Here is a 15,915-nt window from a genome sequence, read left to right as displayed (position 1 = left end):
TTTCTACCTGATGGAAACCGCCGTTTTAGAAGGATATTTTTTCGTTAGGTGTCTACTGGTGATTACCACTGCCCTAGGCTTTATGTAAGAAAATAAAAACTGAAATCAAGAAAGCCATTAAGCATAAAAGAAAAGATGTTTTTAGTTCTAAGAGTCTTCTCTCTCGATTGTGTTTTTCAGCTTAACTTTGAGAGTTGAATTTAGAAACACCCAGATGTGTTCTCTAAATACATTGCACTTACTGCTCAGTTACTGACTACATTAATTATCTTATTAGGGCCAGTGTTTCTCAAATAGTCAATCTTTTGCTGAACCATTTAGAGCATCGCAGATGACTCCCCAAGTGGCTTTCTCCACCTTGATGTCCCACACAGGTCTGCTTTGGTTCTCATCTGCACCGCACATGCAAATCTATACAAAAAATGTATAGATTCGTGCAATAGGTCAATTCCATGGCCAGTGGTCTGTGGCTTTGGAATGGAACACACAAGGCTATACATAGAGCTTACACTTGACTTGAAACATCCTTCTTGGTGGAAGATTGCTTGTTGGAACAGGGAATGAAAATGTCACTAATTTCTCTCTCTGACAGTCTGGTTGTTGGAGTCCTGTGACACTAATCTCTAATTAGAGGCTTCAGGTTGGCGAGCCCCGATTCTCACTTAACACTGCAGGCGTTTCTGTGATCCTCATCCTCCCAGGTTCTTTGCTGCTTTCTCACTGTGCTAATTCAAGTGAATAGAAAGCAATGCTAGTGTTAACAGGCAACCCACATTTCATGAAAAAGAGACAGCATGAAGCCAGGCCTGTTGTGATATTGACAGAGCATAGCACTTCCAATCATTGCAGATTCTGAAATGGAATGACTGCATTTGACAAAGTTGACTGAATTTATGAGCCTGCCTCTGTCAGGTTCATTGCATTCTCAGTATCTGTCTCTTTCTAAGCTTTGGGACTTTTAGATGAGTTTTTTGCCACCAAGAGTAATATTTCTTGCCTCTCTATATAAAAAAAAATACATCCATAAAGGCCTCAGGCCAGTAGTATGAGGTTCATACATGAAGCGAAGTGCATTGTGGGTGGCCTATAATCAATCAACTGACTCCCATATTTAGCAGGTGGCCTTTAGTCTCCAATAAGATAATCAGTTTTTCTTCTTAAAATTATATTAAATATTTAGTCATGTGTGCTCCATCCTTCCACCTCATGGGTGGTCCCTTGAGGAAGCACTACATACATCCATGTGACACCTGGGTTTAAGGGAATCTTCCCTTCCATTAGCTATTGGGAAGGTCAGGAGGTGGCCTCCTTTGGCTGTGCCCAACTAGAGTTCCAATACCGATGCTGAAGGAGAGGAAACCAGTCTGTTTTTACCACATTCAAAAAACGTACCTTGTGTTTCATGTAGTGATGAGTATTTGTAAAAAGATGGGCTTATAAGCTGTAGGGGCAGCAGTTTCTTTTCTCCAGAAGCCCTGACTCAGTTTAATGGAGAGGGCAATATGGGAGGCAAGTGCATACTTGTTATCTTTAAATAATCTTATTTCAGACCTTGCGTTCAGATTCCCAAGAGCAGAAATCACCTGTGCCCTCTACAAGCTCTTCAGTTGAAAGCTTTAGACCAGTAGGTCTCAACCTGAGCTGCACAGGAATCTCCTGGGGGGGGGAGGGCTTTAAAAAATACTGGTGCCTGGGTCCCAGTGCCCCAAGATTCAGATACAGTCAGTCTGGGATATGACCTGAGCATCAGGATTTTTAAAAGATCCCCAGGTGATTCTGGTGAGCAGTTGGGCTGAGATCCACTGTATTCTTGTTTGTGTTCTTGGTTGCAGACAGAGTTGAACTCATCCCACTTCAGTAAACACATATCAAACGTTTGTTACGTGTGAGTTACTGTGGAGTTCGTGGAGAAGGACGTTCATTGGTTTGACTGAGAGAGGCGGAGGGAAGGAAAAGAATGTGAAGCTGCCTGTACAGTAGAGACAAAGAGCAGGTGCTTCGGCTCACACCTAGAATCATTTCCACAGCCCTCACCAGTCTGGGGAAGACCCTTTCTCTTCATTGTGGGCTCTGCCCACAGTCTGTTCATGCCTTACTGCTGTATCCTCCTCCAGGCTTCTGGGAAGCTTAGCCTTGCTGCTGAAGAGAAAGGTGAGGTGAGAGAGTGTAAAAGTCGCTCCAGATTTTTGGTGTCCTGGACCTCCGTGTTCTAACGTAGGGCAGCATCAGCAGGACATGGCACGTCAGCCAAACCAGGGACGTGAGAAGTCCTGCTGCAAAGTGAAGGATATAGAATCGCCAAAGAGAGCCTGGTGCATGGTGTTGGCTGTGCAGGGTCCCGGGAAAATCAGTGTATCATCTGCTGTTTTATTCTTTTCTTAGTATCCTATTTAAGAGATTTTAAACTGCACTTAGATGACTCATCTCATTTACATGCCAATTTGACGTATACTAGGGTTCATATTACTCTCATTTTATCCATTTTGCTATGTGCCCATCTTGGGGCCAGTGGGCACTTGCTTAAAGAGCATTTGGGCATTATTTGAATATGCATTGTCCACGACTTTTGCTACACCTTGTGAGTGCCAGGTTGCACAGATAACCAGTACAGTTGCCCAGAGAGCCAAGACACTCAGAGAGAAGCAGATTCCGGAGGCGAATTGCCCGACAGACAACACTCTGCCTCTGGGCTGCCAGGAGTCAGCCTCTGGGGCTGTTAGCAGTGAGTGACATTGCCCAGGGAGTCTGAAGAATGACAGACCAGCATGAGGGCAAGAGCCCTGAATTAGGAGAGAGGAGTGTAGTTGCTATTTGCAGCACCTTCACAGTGTGCTGTGAGTTCCTTACTCGCCCCACTCCCCACCTCAGATAGAGGGGTCCGTTTGCTTCGCCTCCTCTCCTCAAAACAGAGCTTTGTGAAGTGAGAGCTCCTTCAGTTATACCCTTGAGTTTGCTAGATGAGCTGGAGAAACATCGCCTTACAAAGCTTACAGAGTAAGGGACACATTCGCGTTTTACTCTGGCTCACGAATGGGCTTCCCTTCTTCCCTGAATAATATGTGTGTATTTAACGCATATGTACACAGGCCGATGCCTCCTTGTCCTTCAGAAGTTCAATTAAATATTACTTCTTTTGGAAAGCCTTTTCCCACCCTCCTGGAGAAGGCTGGGTGCCTCTGTCCACAGCAACCTGCGCTTCCCCTAGAAAGCACTTCTCAAGCTTTGCTGTGGCTGGTGTAATTGTCCATTTTCCCTGCCCCCAGAGGACAGGGACCATATCTGTCATGTTGGTCATTGTACCTCTGGGACACACAAAAGTGTTTTGATGGGCCGGAGACTAGAGAGAAAGCAATGCCTGTGTATGTCATGGGGCAGTGTGTCCTGCCGGGAGGTCCCTCGTTAGTCCCGCAGGGTCCTCATGTCTCTGTCACGTTTCAAAGTCTCCTGCAACCACAGCTCCACAACAGAATATTCCCCAAGCCAAGTGAGATCCATTAGAATTTACATTCCCACAGAACAGCCATTTTGGAGAAATTGTAAAGGACTTTGACATATATTTATATGTAAATTGAAATCATTTTTCGCCATGTAGATGGAAAGTGCATGTCGGTGAACATTTTACTGGGGCAGGTGATTGGTTAGGCCCCAGTCGGGCACTTCCTGCTCCTCGCTGTTACCTGTGTGCTGGGCCAGCATGGCACAGGGCAGAGAACATTTGTGTTTAGGAGTTTTGGATTCAGATCCTGGCTCCCATTTACCAGCTGCATGACCCGGTGTGAAATACCAGTTCTTTCTGAGCCACAGTTCATCTGTAATAAGGAACATTAATGCTTATATGACTGGAAAATAGCAGATGCTCATTGAATATTTTTCCCATTCCCTCCATACTGGAATGGGGACATGCTTTTGATTTGCTTCTGTTGGTCATTAGAATGAAAAATTACCAAATTATTTCAAGTATTTCGTCAAAGTAAACCATGGCAAAGAGAAGAAATGTGTTTGACTTATCCCCTACCACATGGGTGCCTAAATCTGATGAGTACAGTGCTTCTCAGCGGGGAGCATAGGACAGTTTGTGTTGAAGAATTTTTCCTTGTCTGGGACTGTACCAGGAGTCACAGTATTGCTATCATGCTATCTGGAACAACAACAAATGCCAAACACCACTGTGATGACCACCACCAACAAAAAGCTCCTCAGATTGCCATTTGCTCCCAGGTAGCAGTGAAGCAGGTAGAATTGCTGCAGCCCAAGAAATTATAGGAGGTAGTATTGTCCTGAGTCAGGAGATTTGCCCACAGTTCACCTTCTGCCACCAGATAACTGTGACATGAGAACAGACCTTAAATGTCACAAAATTTCAGAGTCTTCTGTGGACCCCTCCCGGGTCCACCACGCTGAGCAGGGTGCTGATGCTGTAAACAGAAGCATTAAATCTTCTGAACCATGTGGGTTTTTGCGAAGTTTTGGAAACTGGCTCATATCTAGTGACCACAAACATCTTTCTCGGTGTTATCCAGCCAGTGTAGTAACCCCGATCTCCAGTAAGGAAGGCTGCCATCAGTTAACTGAAGCATAGTTTGGGCATTTCCTGAGTACTGCCTGACGGCAGCATGACCCAACAAATGGCTGAACCACCAACATGAGCTACTTTGGTCTCCTGTGCAAAGTGGTTGGAAACCCCAGGGAAGATGTATCTGGAAAGACATACCCAGTGATGTCAGATGGAGAGGAGAGTAGCACAAAGATCACCTTGGGTATGAGCTTCAAAGGACAAAAGGAGTTTGGAGCCGCCATAATATCAAGACTTTAGAGACTGCTACCACTGTAGCTGGAACGGTCTGAGAACAAGGTGAGCTTATCTGGCGCAGTACTAATCAGTGCTTCTGTGTTTACTCAATACCTATTCACGAATGACTACTACAGTAATTGAGCCAGCAAATATTTATTGAGTCATTACTAGGGGCTAGACATTCTATAGGTGCGAGGGATTTGGCCATGAACAAAACCAACAGAAACTCCTGTCTCTTGAGCTCATAATCTAATGGGGCAAGAATACAGTGGGGAGTGTGCATAGGACTGAAAACAAAGGGATGACTCAAATACTCTTTGCTGTCAAGGAACTTATAGTCTAGCAATAACGCAATACATGGTATTGGTATTTTCAGTAGTGGTCACTTTCTGCAGGGAAAAGTTCTCCATTTAGAAAAAAGTAATTTTTAAAAAAGTGATTTTAAGTGGTTTGTTATATTCATAAGTGTATTCATAAGTGTGATTTTAATATACTCAGGTGTCAAATATTTCCTCCCTCATAAGAAACAAGTCTATTTTAAAACATAAGGCAAAGAGGAAATAAGAATCACGTAATATAAATGGTTTCTTTGGCAAATTTTATTAGAAATAGTATTTTTTGAACCATAGTTATCATTGGGGAGATACTTCAGGCTTGGGCTTACACTTAGCTGGAACGTTCTGGGGAAAGTTTTGATGAGGAGGTGAAACAGCGGTGCGATGGTCTAGATAAATTAGCTCAGCTGAACCTCAGAAGCTCGGAAGGTTCTCTCCTCACCCTTCCATAGTAGCAGCAGCAATAGAATGAAACTATGGTGTGATTTACCTTAATTAGCATAGCAATTTACCTCACAGTTTCAAAAAGTGCTAATAGATAGATGTTAACTCAAAATAGATTAAAATACCAGACAAATTGCTACTACCTTGAAAAGAGTTGTAATAATTTTGAAAATGTAAATTATGATTATGCAGTCTTTGGAGAGAACCATAAAATCCAATTTTTCTTATATTTTTAAAAAAAAAACCCGTGGTACACACTTTTTTCCCTTTAATCACAGTAATTTCTTCAAATGACACCACTGCATATTTCTTAAGGAAGATAGGCTGCATTTTTCAAATCTCCTGTGTAATATAGGAGTTGCCATTGATAGTTTTCAGCAAGAGGAAAAGAAATTGAATACAGAAAACCAGGGATCATGGGGAAATTAAAAAAAATTCATCTATGTTCCTTTCTTATATTACACACATTTTATGAGTTGGAACAGAGAATGGTTCTTTTCATTCTAGTGAGTGGGGTTGTGCATGACAAAATGTCTGCAGAAATGTGTATGTAGGCGTAACGATTTAAAATGATTTGGACCCTCCTGGTGTCTAACACCGAACTCTTTCTCTAAGGCACCAAAGTGCTTATAGATTCTATACAAAGAGGTGAGCATAATTTGTACTTCTGAGGAGTAAATGAAAATAACTTTAGTATACAATTTGTCACACCATATCGCCAGGAGACACTATAAGTAAAAGATAGAACCTTCCCTAGTGGGAACACATGTATTTCCCCTGAATAGCTTCTACCCAACAAAGCTCTAAAATGGAATATTTGCATTTTCCCCTCTGCTCTGTTTTCTAGAATTTACAGAGCGCAGTTAGCAAAAAGATTGCTTAGAAGACATATTATACCCTCAGAGGATTACTTGTTCTGTTTTTCATACAGCCATATGAAGCCAACTTACTGTCTATTCTTGCTCAGAACCTGTGAAAGCCAGAGAGCTAATATACTCTATATTCTCAGCTACAGGTAGACCTTACTTAATGCAACAGAAATAGGTAAATTGAATTTTGGTAAATCAAAGGACATATAGAAGACGTTGGGAGAGCTGAGAAAATAAATTAACCTGACCATGAAAGACTTTACCAAGTCAACAATTATCCACTCATTGATGTACTTCATAAATTTATCTTCAAATATCAAGTTTGCTTAAGGTGAATTGTATCTCTCTTCCTGTAAAAGTTATCACATAGAGATATTTTCTGTTTTTAAAAATTGAATCTCCAAAACAAATTGCCTGTCAGCCCTAGGTATAGGACTTTATACAGGCCCATGTGTAGATTAGAAAAGATGCAGCACAGAAGGCAGGCCCCATCTTTAGGGTGGGCTTAAATGTCTTATCTTCTCCATTCTTTTGTCATCGCTTTTCAGGTAGTTGTTCCTTGGATACCACGTGGTTTGGACCACACTTTCTTCTCTTGCAATGCAATGTAGATTTTCTGGGTGTCCTCTCTGACCAAGTGACTTCAGTTCTTTCTTAGTGAGACCTGCATCCTTATGGGTTTGTTGATGGCAGGAGGGAGGAAGGTAACCTAACAGCAGAATGGGAAACATCAGGTAAAGAAAAGGGAGGATTTTCCAAAAGTGGATATTTACAACCTGCACTGTTTTATTAAGGAAAGTTCTAGACTCTCCCCTAGAGAACAATAAGATATAATAGACTCTGCTTGTATATGAAGTATGTTTTAAAGGTTACTTCTTGCCCTATGATTATTTTACTTTGAACATTACAACTAATGTTATCAGAGCTCATTTCTGAAATATCTCAGAAATTGAACAATATTGAGCATTGCTATAGAGAATTTATTGAGTGCCTGCTGTAATAATAAGAGCTACCATTTGGGGACCTTTTTAAGTCAGCCACAGTGTTAAGCATATCATTACACTTAATCCTTATAACAATCCTATGACTTAAGTACTTTTATTCTGTGCATACAGTTGAGGAAACTAAGTCTTGAAGAAATAAAGTGAAACCAGGGTTCTAACCTGTTTCTGGTTGACTCTGAAGTCCATGGTATGAACCACAGTTGCCATGTTTCTTCTTTATGTTGTGCACAGCTTGATAGCTTTAAAGGTAAAAGGCAGTCCCCTGGCCCCCGGCTTCTGTTCAGGTGGAAGGCAAAGGCAGGTAAGTAAAGAGATGATTGCAACGTGAGAGCGCTTAAGTAAAAGAAAAACCATGCAGGGTGCCCGCCACAGGTGCACAGGGAAGGGGATACCTAACCCAACCTCTCTGGGAGACAGGATTGCTTAGGGAAGACTTCCTGAAGGAGGGAATTCCTGAGCCAACTAGGAATTCCCCAGTGAATCATTGGTCTTTGTGATTAGTATTTGAGTGTATGGCTTTGCCTTGCTTTGAGTTTCTATTTTTTATTCGTCATTTGGTATTTATTTTATCGTTCATTCACTAATCACAAGGCCTGACTTAGGGATACAAAAATGATCTTGGCTTTTGTGGATTGTACATTGGAGCAGGAGAAACAGACATTAAATGAAGCAATTATAAACTAACTTTATAAGTGCTAGGAAGGCAAAGTGGGCAATGTTAAAAGAATAAATAACCTGGAAGCCTTACCTAGCTTGGGGAGGGGAGCAAGGATAGGGCAGGCAGTGATTAAAGTTTCCTGGGGAATGACATTGAAGCTAAGAACTCAAGAATGACTAGGAAGTGGGCATAACAAAGGGGTTTTTAGGAGAAACTGGATTTAAAAGTATTCCAGGAAAGAGAATAGCATGTGCAGAGACCCTGAGGCCAGAAGAAACTTGGACAGTTTGATGATCTGAAATTAAGTCAGGTGACTGGAGTATCAACAATATGCTAGAGAGATAGGCAGGGCTAGATGGTGTATGACCTTCTAAGTGTACTGTTATAAGTTGCCTCAACTCAAGCAAGACTTAGAGCATAAATTTAAATTAAAAAATTAAAAATATTGCTTAAAAATCCTCTTAGGGCCCTCAGTTCATATTCTCAACTCTAATTTATGTATCCGTTTTTCCTTTTTATTTAAGATTATTTTCTTCTTGTTTTTGAAAACAATGTTATACACTGTATCTATATCACAAAAAAGAATTAACTATGTGGTTTGGTTGAATTTGGAATGAAAGTTGATTTAAATACAAGCAAGTCTTGAATAGAGACGTATTCTGACAGATTAAGTATCATCAATGCAATGTTGAAATATCAATTCCCAATTAAAAAAAAGATTATATATAACATAGTTTTCCAAAGCACCTAAAAAACATCATGTTATTTCAGAAAAGTGCAGATGACTGAATGTCATGGTCATCATACTTCTAAACAGGCTTTCAAAGCAAACAGCAAGGGTTTGATGTTGTTTTCGGTTTTTCCTGGTGGTCCTGATATTTTTCGATAATGAACAGACATGGAGAGGGAGCACAAAATTGTGTATCATAAGCACCTTCTTTCAGACCAGCTTACTCAGTATAAATGAAATATTGATGTATTTGAAAATGCCCAAGTGTTCAATAAAGATTTTAAATAAAGCTACCTAAAAGTTGTGGTTCTTAGGTTAATCATTTATTTATCTAAAGGATGAAGGAAGCTGTCTACTTCTGTGATATGAACTGCAATCAGCTTAAAAATAATTGACAAATTAATCCCTTCACAGCACAGCAATTGTAAAGGTGTTAGTTTTAATTAGGCCTGTCTGATTGCCTTGTCTAATCAAGAATCAAGGTGGTATCTTTGATGGTTAAGGTCTGTCGGGGCCATCCCTGACCTGCCAGCCATGTATGTTTTAATTATTGATTCCTCACATTTCAGCCCTTTCCACAAAGGGACTGGAAGTTTGCAATACCTTAACATTTAAAGGAAAGAAAAATAAACATTTCCCCCAACACTTCTACCTAGAATCCTGTGGATCTTCTCTACCCATCTACAGTTTTGTCCTAAAAAAGCTGTCAGGTCGATGATGAAGTCAAATGCACATAAGAATGCTGTCTTACTGCTGCCTCTTCTCCCAAGCACTAGCTTTTCAATGGGCATTGTTAAGATCTCAGTAAGCCACTATCATTTATGCTTCTAGAAAACACATTTGATTTCTTGATATGATATATACGTCTTTTTGAAAAATCCCCAAGGGTGAACGCCAGTACTTAGGAAATCAGGAAGGTCAGACAAAAAGGAACACGTGTCTTATAAAACGCTTTCTCACGCTGCTGAGAAGGAACCTGGCGAGGGTTCCTAGTAACACCGTAAGCACGCCAGAGAACGTGGGCAGCTCGTGGTTTCAATGGTCCCCTGCGTGACGGCGGCTCTTCTGTGGTTGCAGGTCAGCGAAGTCACGGTGGAGCAGCTGGTGCAGCAGTACCCCCACATCACCTTCAGCACCGTGCTGCAGGACTGCAAGAGGACCTTGGAGAGAGCCTATCAGATGGGCTGGACCCCCAACATGTCTGCCGCCTCCTCCTAACACTCCTGCTCATGCCTACGGCCACTCGGGGCATTCAGCAGCGTGGAGAGGACCTGGAGATTTGGGGTGGGTGATCCCTTGGAAAGGTTTTAACTGTTCCGTGTCTGTGGGTGTACCCCAGTGTGTATATTTGTGTCTTGTTTGCATACCGCATAGCCTAAGCGCAACTGCTATTTGTTCCCAGGTGAGCTGGGGTTTGTTTGGGTTTTTTTTCCTTAAAAAGTAAAGATTTCGAAAGCCACAGACCCTTTAGTTTTTAAGTTCAAAGGCTTGTTTCTCTAAAGAAAAAAAAAATTTTTACTGTAAAACCAAAAAACTTTGGTCTATTATTTTGAGCTTCTAATTATTGCCTCTTGAAGATGCCCTGACAGAAAGGCATGTGCCTTCTCTTTTGATGGGATAGAATTGTGCACTTCTCCTGATGATGACCAGACCAGAAGTGATGTTGCACTAATTAGAAACCAGGAAACCAGTACTTTGCAAAATTGCAGGCACATACACACATCCAGGTTCTCACACCCCCTCCTATACGTGTACACGTGCATGTGTGCACAAACTCCAGGGCGGTTTCTTTCTAGATTGTTTTCTGACAGAGGGGCCTCCCTCCAGGTCACTGAGGGAACATGTCATCCACTGTGGCTCTGCCTCAGTCTATCCACAGAGGGCTGACTTGCTATCTGTAGGTGAGGTAGGGACTAAAGGAAATAAAGCCTTCCGTGAAGTTTTTATATGGAGGCAACAATCTGAACTCCCCTGGCCAGCTCACAAAAGTTAATTATTCATTATTCTGTAAATGTGTTCTGTTGAGTCCTGAATATTTTAGTTAAGTTTTATGTTAACATTGTATTAGCTTTTATTTCATGGGTAGTAACTGGTCCAGGTATATTTTAATGATATTTGGAGCTAACCTTAGCATTATCCACATTAAAGGCACCAGTGTAATTAATAGTAAGCAGTTATTAAAAAAAACAACAACAACAAACCCTACAGATCATTTAATTATTTTAGTTAATTTTGGTAATTATGAAAGTATATTCCTGAGATTTGGAGGTAGTCACATGAATAGAAGATTAATGAGTGAGATATAAGTAGACAATCTTTCTATTGATTTATCTTTTTTTTTTTTTTTGCTTTGCTTTGGGCTTTAGAACAGGTGTTTTGGATATATGCATGCTATTTTTGAATAGTTCTTGTGCTATTACAAAGATCTATTGCTGGTTAATGTATGAGTTAAGAGGAAAAATGAGAAAGTCTTTTCATTAAGATTCTGTTTACACTTGTCAGAAATAAGCATTTCTTTGTTTAAAGATTGCCAGCTTTCAGTTAAGACATATCTATCAGTAAATGAATATATGTTTTGATTTCACACATCTTTACAATTAATTCATAGTAGAGACTCAGGCTCAAGTAAACTTTCCTGTGTCTAGATTTATAATCAAGACAGCAGGGAGCCTTTTTAAGCTAAAGAGTGATTATCTTTCACAGTAGAGCTAGATACAAAACCCTGCCTTGTGAGTTTGCTATTTATTCTTCCCCAATGTGGACATAACTGTTTTTTTGGTCTTTAGCAGATATACTAAGGTTTGAGTTTCACTTTCGGTAAGTCCCAATATAGCTAAAATGATACTAGCTGTAAGAAACAAAATATAGCTTTACATTCAAATACCATTCACTTATTTATAATGACTCCTTTTTTGTAAACACTGTTTCCTTTGATCATGTCAACATGTTTCTGATGTGGCATGTTTTTTGCTTTTAATCCCAATCAGTTAAGAAAATCTAGTTAGTAAGCACCAAGGGTATTTTTTCCATCGCTAAATAGGTTACTAATTTAATTTGAACGGAATAAAATTTGTGTAAGAAAAAAAAACTTTATTATTGATAAAAAAGTTCTTCTTGCCCATCAAGTGGTATCGTTTTCATATTCATTTCCCCACCACTGAAAAATATTTTAATTCACAATATTTTAACTGGTTTTTAATCCAAAACTAATTTATGACAGTGTGTATAGTAATAGTAACTTGAGTGAATAAACAAAAGTTTAATTTTTATATATGTCACACTATATTTTAAATAGTTAAAAAAGACAAAAGAAGGGAGAGCCATTGATGATATGGATGGTGCCATTTCAGTTCAAAGTTGTAATAATCTTTAGAGTGTTACAGTTTGGTTGTCAAACGGTTTCAGAAGTGTATAATTGATTTTTTTTAAATGTTGCATTTTTCGAATCTAAAATACAGCACTATAACATGCTTTAGCTTGGGGGTGGGGTGGGGTGGGGGACTTGCACTTATTCTTTAAGATGTTGACTAATCCAGAAAGCCTGATGCAACATAACCTGGAAAACTGCTTTGGTATATTTGTAGAAATCTGTAGAAATATCGTATCCAGCCTCAAAGCATTAATCTCAAAAAACAACCAGAAAAAAAAAAAAAAAAAAAAGCATCACCTTGAGTGATCCTGTGATGGTTGTTGAATGTGTTCTCATTAGATGCTTTGAAATGAGGCTTAAAATGATTTCTGGGCAATATAGAATTTCTTGTTTTGCGTAGAATGTCATAAATATATGTGAACACGTTTAATGCAGGGCTTTTTATCTCTCCAAAATGTCAACAGTATTTTCAGAATAAAGACTATGAAATATATTGCTGTAGTGAAAAATTCTGGTCCTTTGTCTTTAATGTCTTTTTGAGTGGATAAAGGAAATTCACCCAGTTTGTAGTTTCTATATTTCCGTGAATCTTTTGACCTTGCAATGGGTTGCAATAAAAGAGAAACAAAGCACTGTGTCTTTTGTTTTATTTTAGAGACAATAAATGGCCTCCCTGATGCTGGTTGGGTGTGATGCATGCATGGTCCATGTCCTTGTGTGTTTCACTACTGACTTTATGTAGGTTTGACTAACCAGAATAATAAACAAGCCTGGGTTTAGGAGGTTCTAATTTGGCCAGTGATTACTGAGATAGATTAAAACCTTAAACAAGGGGTTTGTTTAAAATCCCATTCCCTAAGGACTCATTCATCTGCTTAGCCATTTATTCATTTTTTCAAAAGCAAATAAATGTATTGAGTAAAAAACATGTACCGGGCACTGGTCATTTAAAGATAAATAAAACTCAGTCCTATCCTCAAGTTTCCTATAGCCAGCAAAGAGACATTCTTGAAAACTAGCGATAGCAGTGCAGTACAATAGGTGTAGTAATGGGCATAGTTAGAATGAATAGGACACAGTAACAGCTTTGGGAAAGAAGAACTTCACAGAAGAGGGACTTTTAATGAGGGTTGAAGGAGTAGCAGGAATTTGCCAAACTTACTGTGGGGAAGGAAGGGAGAGCAACCTGGAAGATGGAAAAATATATGCAAAGTCATGAGGGAATGAGACAGCTAGGCAAGTTCAGGGTATTTGAGGCAACCAAGTCAAGCAGAAGAGTATGTGTTCTGTAGGGGCAGGGGGTAGAAAAAACCTCGACAGAAAAATAAGGGCTAACCAGAAACTCTTCATCGACTACTAAAGAGACTAGACTTGTAGGAAAGATAATTTCCACTGGAAAAGTCTTGCCCAAAATTCTTTCAACAAGTAGAAATTTAAATGCAGAACTTCTATTTCTGTCTGTATGCTAAAATGAAGATCCTGGAAGATTTTCTGTTATGTAACATCTAAAACTTTTCAGTAAAATATTTTTGTTTGTTTGTTTTCCCAGTGTATTCTTTTTTCTTCATTTTTCTTTATTTTTATTATTATGTTATGTTAATCACCATACATTACATCATTGTTGGTGGGAATGCAAGCTGGTGCAGCCACTCTAGAAAACAGTATGGAGGTTCTTCAAAAAGTTGAAAATAGAGCTACCATACGATCCAGCAATTGCAGTACTGGGTATTTACCCCAAAGATACAAATGTAGGGATCCGAAGGGGTATGTCTACCCCAATGTTTATAGCAGCCATGTCCACAATAGCCAAACTGTAGAAAGAGCCAAGATGTCCATCGACAGATGAATGGATAAAGAAGAGGTGGTATATATATACAATGGAATATTATGCAGCCATCAAAAGGAATGAAACCTTGCCATTTGCAACGACGTGGATGGAACTGGAGGGTATTATGCTGAGCGAAATAAGTCAATCAGAGAAAGACGTGTATCATATGATCTCACTGATATGAGGAATTCTTAATCTCAGGAAACAAACTGAGGGTTGCTGGAGTGGTGGGGGTTAGGAGGGATGGGGTGACTGGGTGATAGACAATGGGGAGGGTGTGTGCTATGGTGAGCACTGTGAATTGAGTAAAATATTTTTAAGCCCTTTTAAATGACTAGCTGTGACCATAAGAAAGCAAAAGAAACCTCTTGTGACCAGGAACAGAGTAAGAACATCAATCTAGAGCAGGGGGTCAGCCAACTATGGCCCCAGGCCAAACATGGCCTGATGCATGTTTTTGTAAATAAAGTTTTATTGGAATACAACCGCACGCCTTTGTTTATGTATTCTCTGTGGCTGCTTTTATGCTACAACAGCGGAATTGAGTGGCTGTGACAAAGGACATGCAATCTGTGTTTTAGAAAATCACCCATTTTGGGTGATTCTGATGCATGCTAAAACTTCTATCTCTAGAGACACTTGGAAACCGACAAAATATGGGAGACTATACTGTTCACTGTAGCCTAGAGAATGTGCACAAAACTTCGGGCCAGTGAATGATAGGGAGGCAAATCAAGAGTTCATCTCACATAAAGCCAGAATCCCGAAAGGCAATACCCTTTTACAAACAGTGAACTAAAATAAAACAAAAATTGAAGACACAAACAGTAAGGAAAATTGTCATTTTCAGCCTTGGCTATTCATGGGCTTGGGGGTTTTTTTGTTGTTTTCTTTTTTAAGGTTTTCTTGAAAATTAATAGCCACTGGCTACCATTCACATGGTTTAGTACCTGAATCTACACTATTTGCATAGTTTGTGTTGCTTATTTGTATTTTTAAAAGGATTCATTACAGGAGTGCTCATTGCCTGACAAAAGCAGACAAAAATCATCCCTTGAGAAAGGTACCCTTTAATCCAGGCATTAAAAGAAACCCCACAAATAGAGTGGCAGCAAATATAAACTCGTAATCTAAAATCACAGAGAACAACAGAAAATAAGCCAGCACTAGTGCAAGTCAATAGAAAAAAAACGAACAATAGACCCTCATTCTCAAAGGCTTCAATATTAAATTTTCAAATACATAATACAAAATAAAAGTTTGATATATTCAAAGATATAAAAAAGTTATTTAAAACATATAAGAAAAAACTATCAAAAAATGAACAGATATATTTTTTAAAGAACTAAATAAAATTTTCAGAAATGAAAAATGTAAAGATGGAAATTAAAATAAGGCTTGCATAATATTGGTAATCAGCTAAGGGAAGGATTTGTGAACTGAAAGGTAGATCTGAGTAAAGTAAAAAGGAAGTTAAAAAAAAAAACAATAGTCTTTTTTCTTTTGTATGGATAATTTCCAGGTGGAAGACTGAGAGGTTAAGACACATGGGATGTAGTATGAGACTTTTCCAACCTATCTATCTAGTCTTGCAGAAGGAAAAATAGAATAGGAGACAGGCAATATTTAAAGAGATAATGGAGTTTCTATTTGTTTGTGGAGAAGAAAAAAATTTTGGAGAAGAATATCAAGGGCTCAGTTTTGGATGAGTTACTTTTGAGGTGCTTATTAGACATTCAAGTGAGTATGTTGAGTATGCAGTTGGATATAGGAGGTCAGTTCGGAAGAGAGGTTTATAGGTGGCATTTAAAACCATGAACCTATCTGTAATCATCATAACCCATTAGTTTAGCTAGAAAGAGGTCTCAGGACGGTGTCTTTGGGC

At 39.3% G+C, this 15,915-nt stretch overlaps 1 protein-coding gene across 1 annotated transcript in view; it reads left to right on the top strand.

Moving 5' to 3' along the window:
- Positions 1 to 12,819, top strand: part of FBXL17 (F-box and leucine rich repeat protein 17) — a 509,105-nt gene extending 496,286 nt beyond the window's left edge. Inside the window, exon 9 of the mRNA XM_021701497.2 lies at positions 9,910 to 12,819. Coding sequence (XP_021557172.1) covers positions 9,910 to 10,050 — 141 coding nt within the window. The 3' untranslated portion in view covers positions 10,051 to 12,819. The remainder of the gene's footprint in view (positions 1 to 9,909) is intronic.
- The last annotated feature ends 3,096 nt before the right edge of the window (positions 12,820 to 15,915 follow it).

Source organism: Neomonachus schauinslandi, chromosome 7 (genome assembly GCF_002201575.2).
Source record: "Neomonachus schauinslandi chromosome 7, ASM220157v2, whole genome shotgun sequence".
Lineage (NCBI taxonomy): Eukaryota > Metazoa > Chordata > Mammalia > Carnivora > Phocidae > Neomonachus > Neomonachus schauinslandi.
This window is presented reverse-complemented; position numbering and strand designations above follow the sequence as displayed.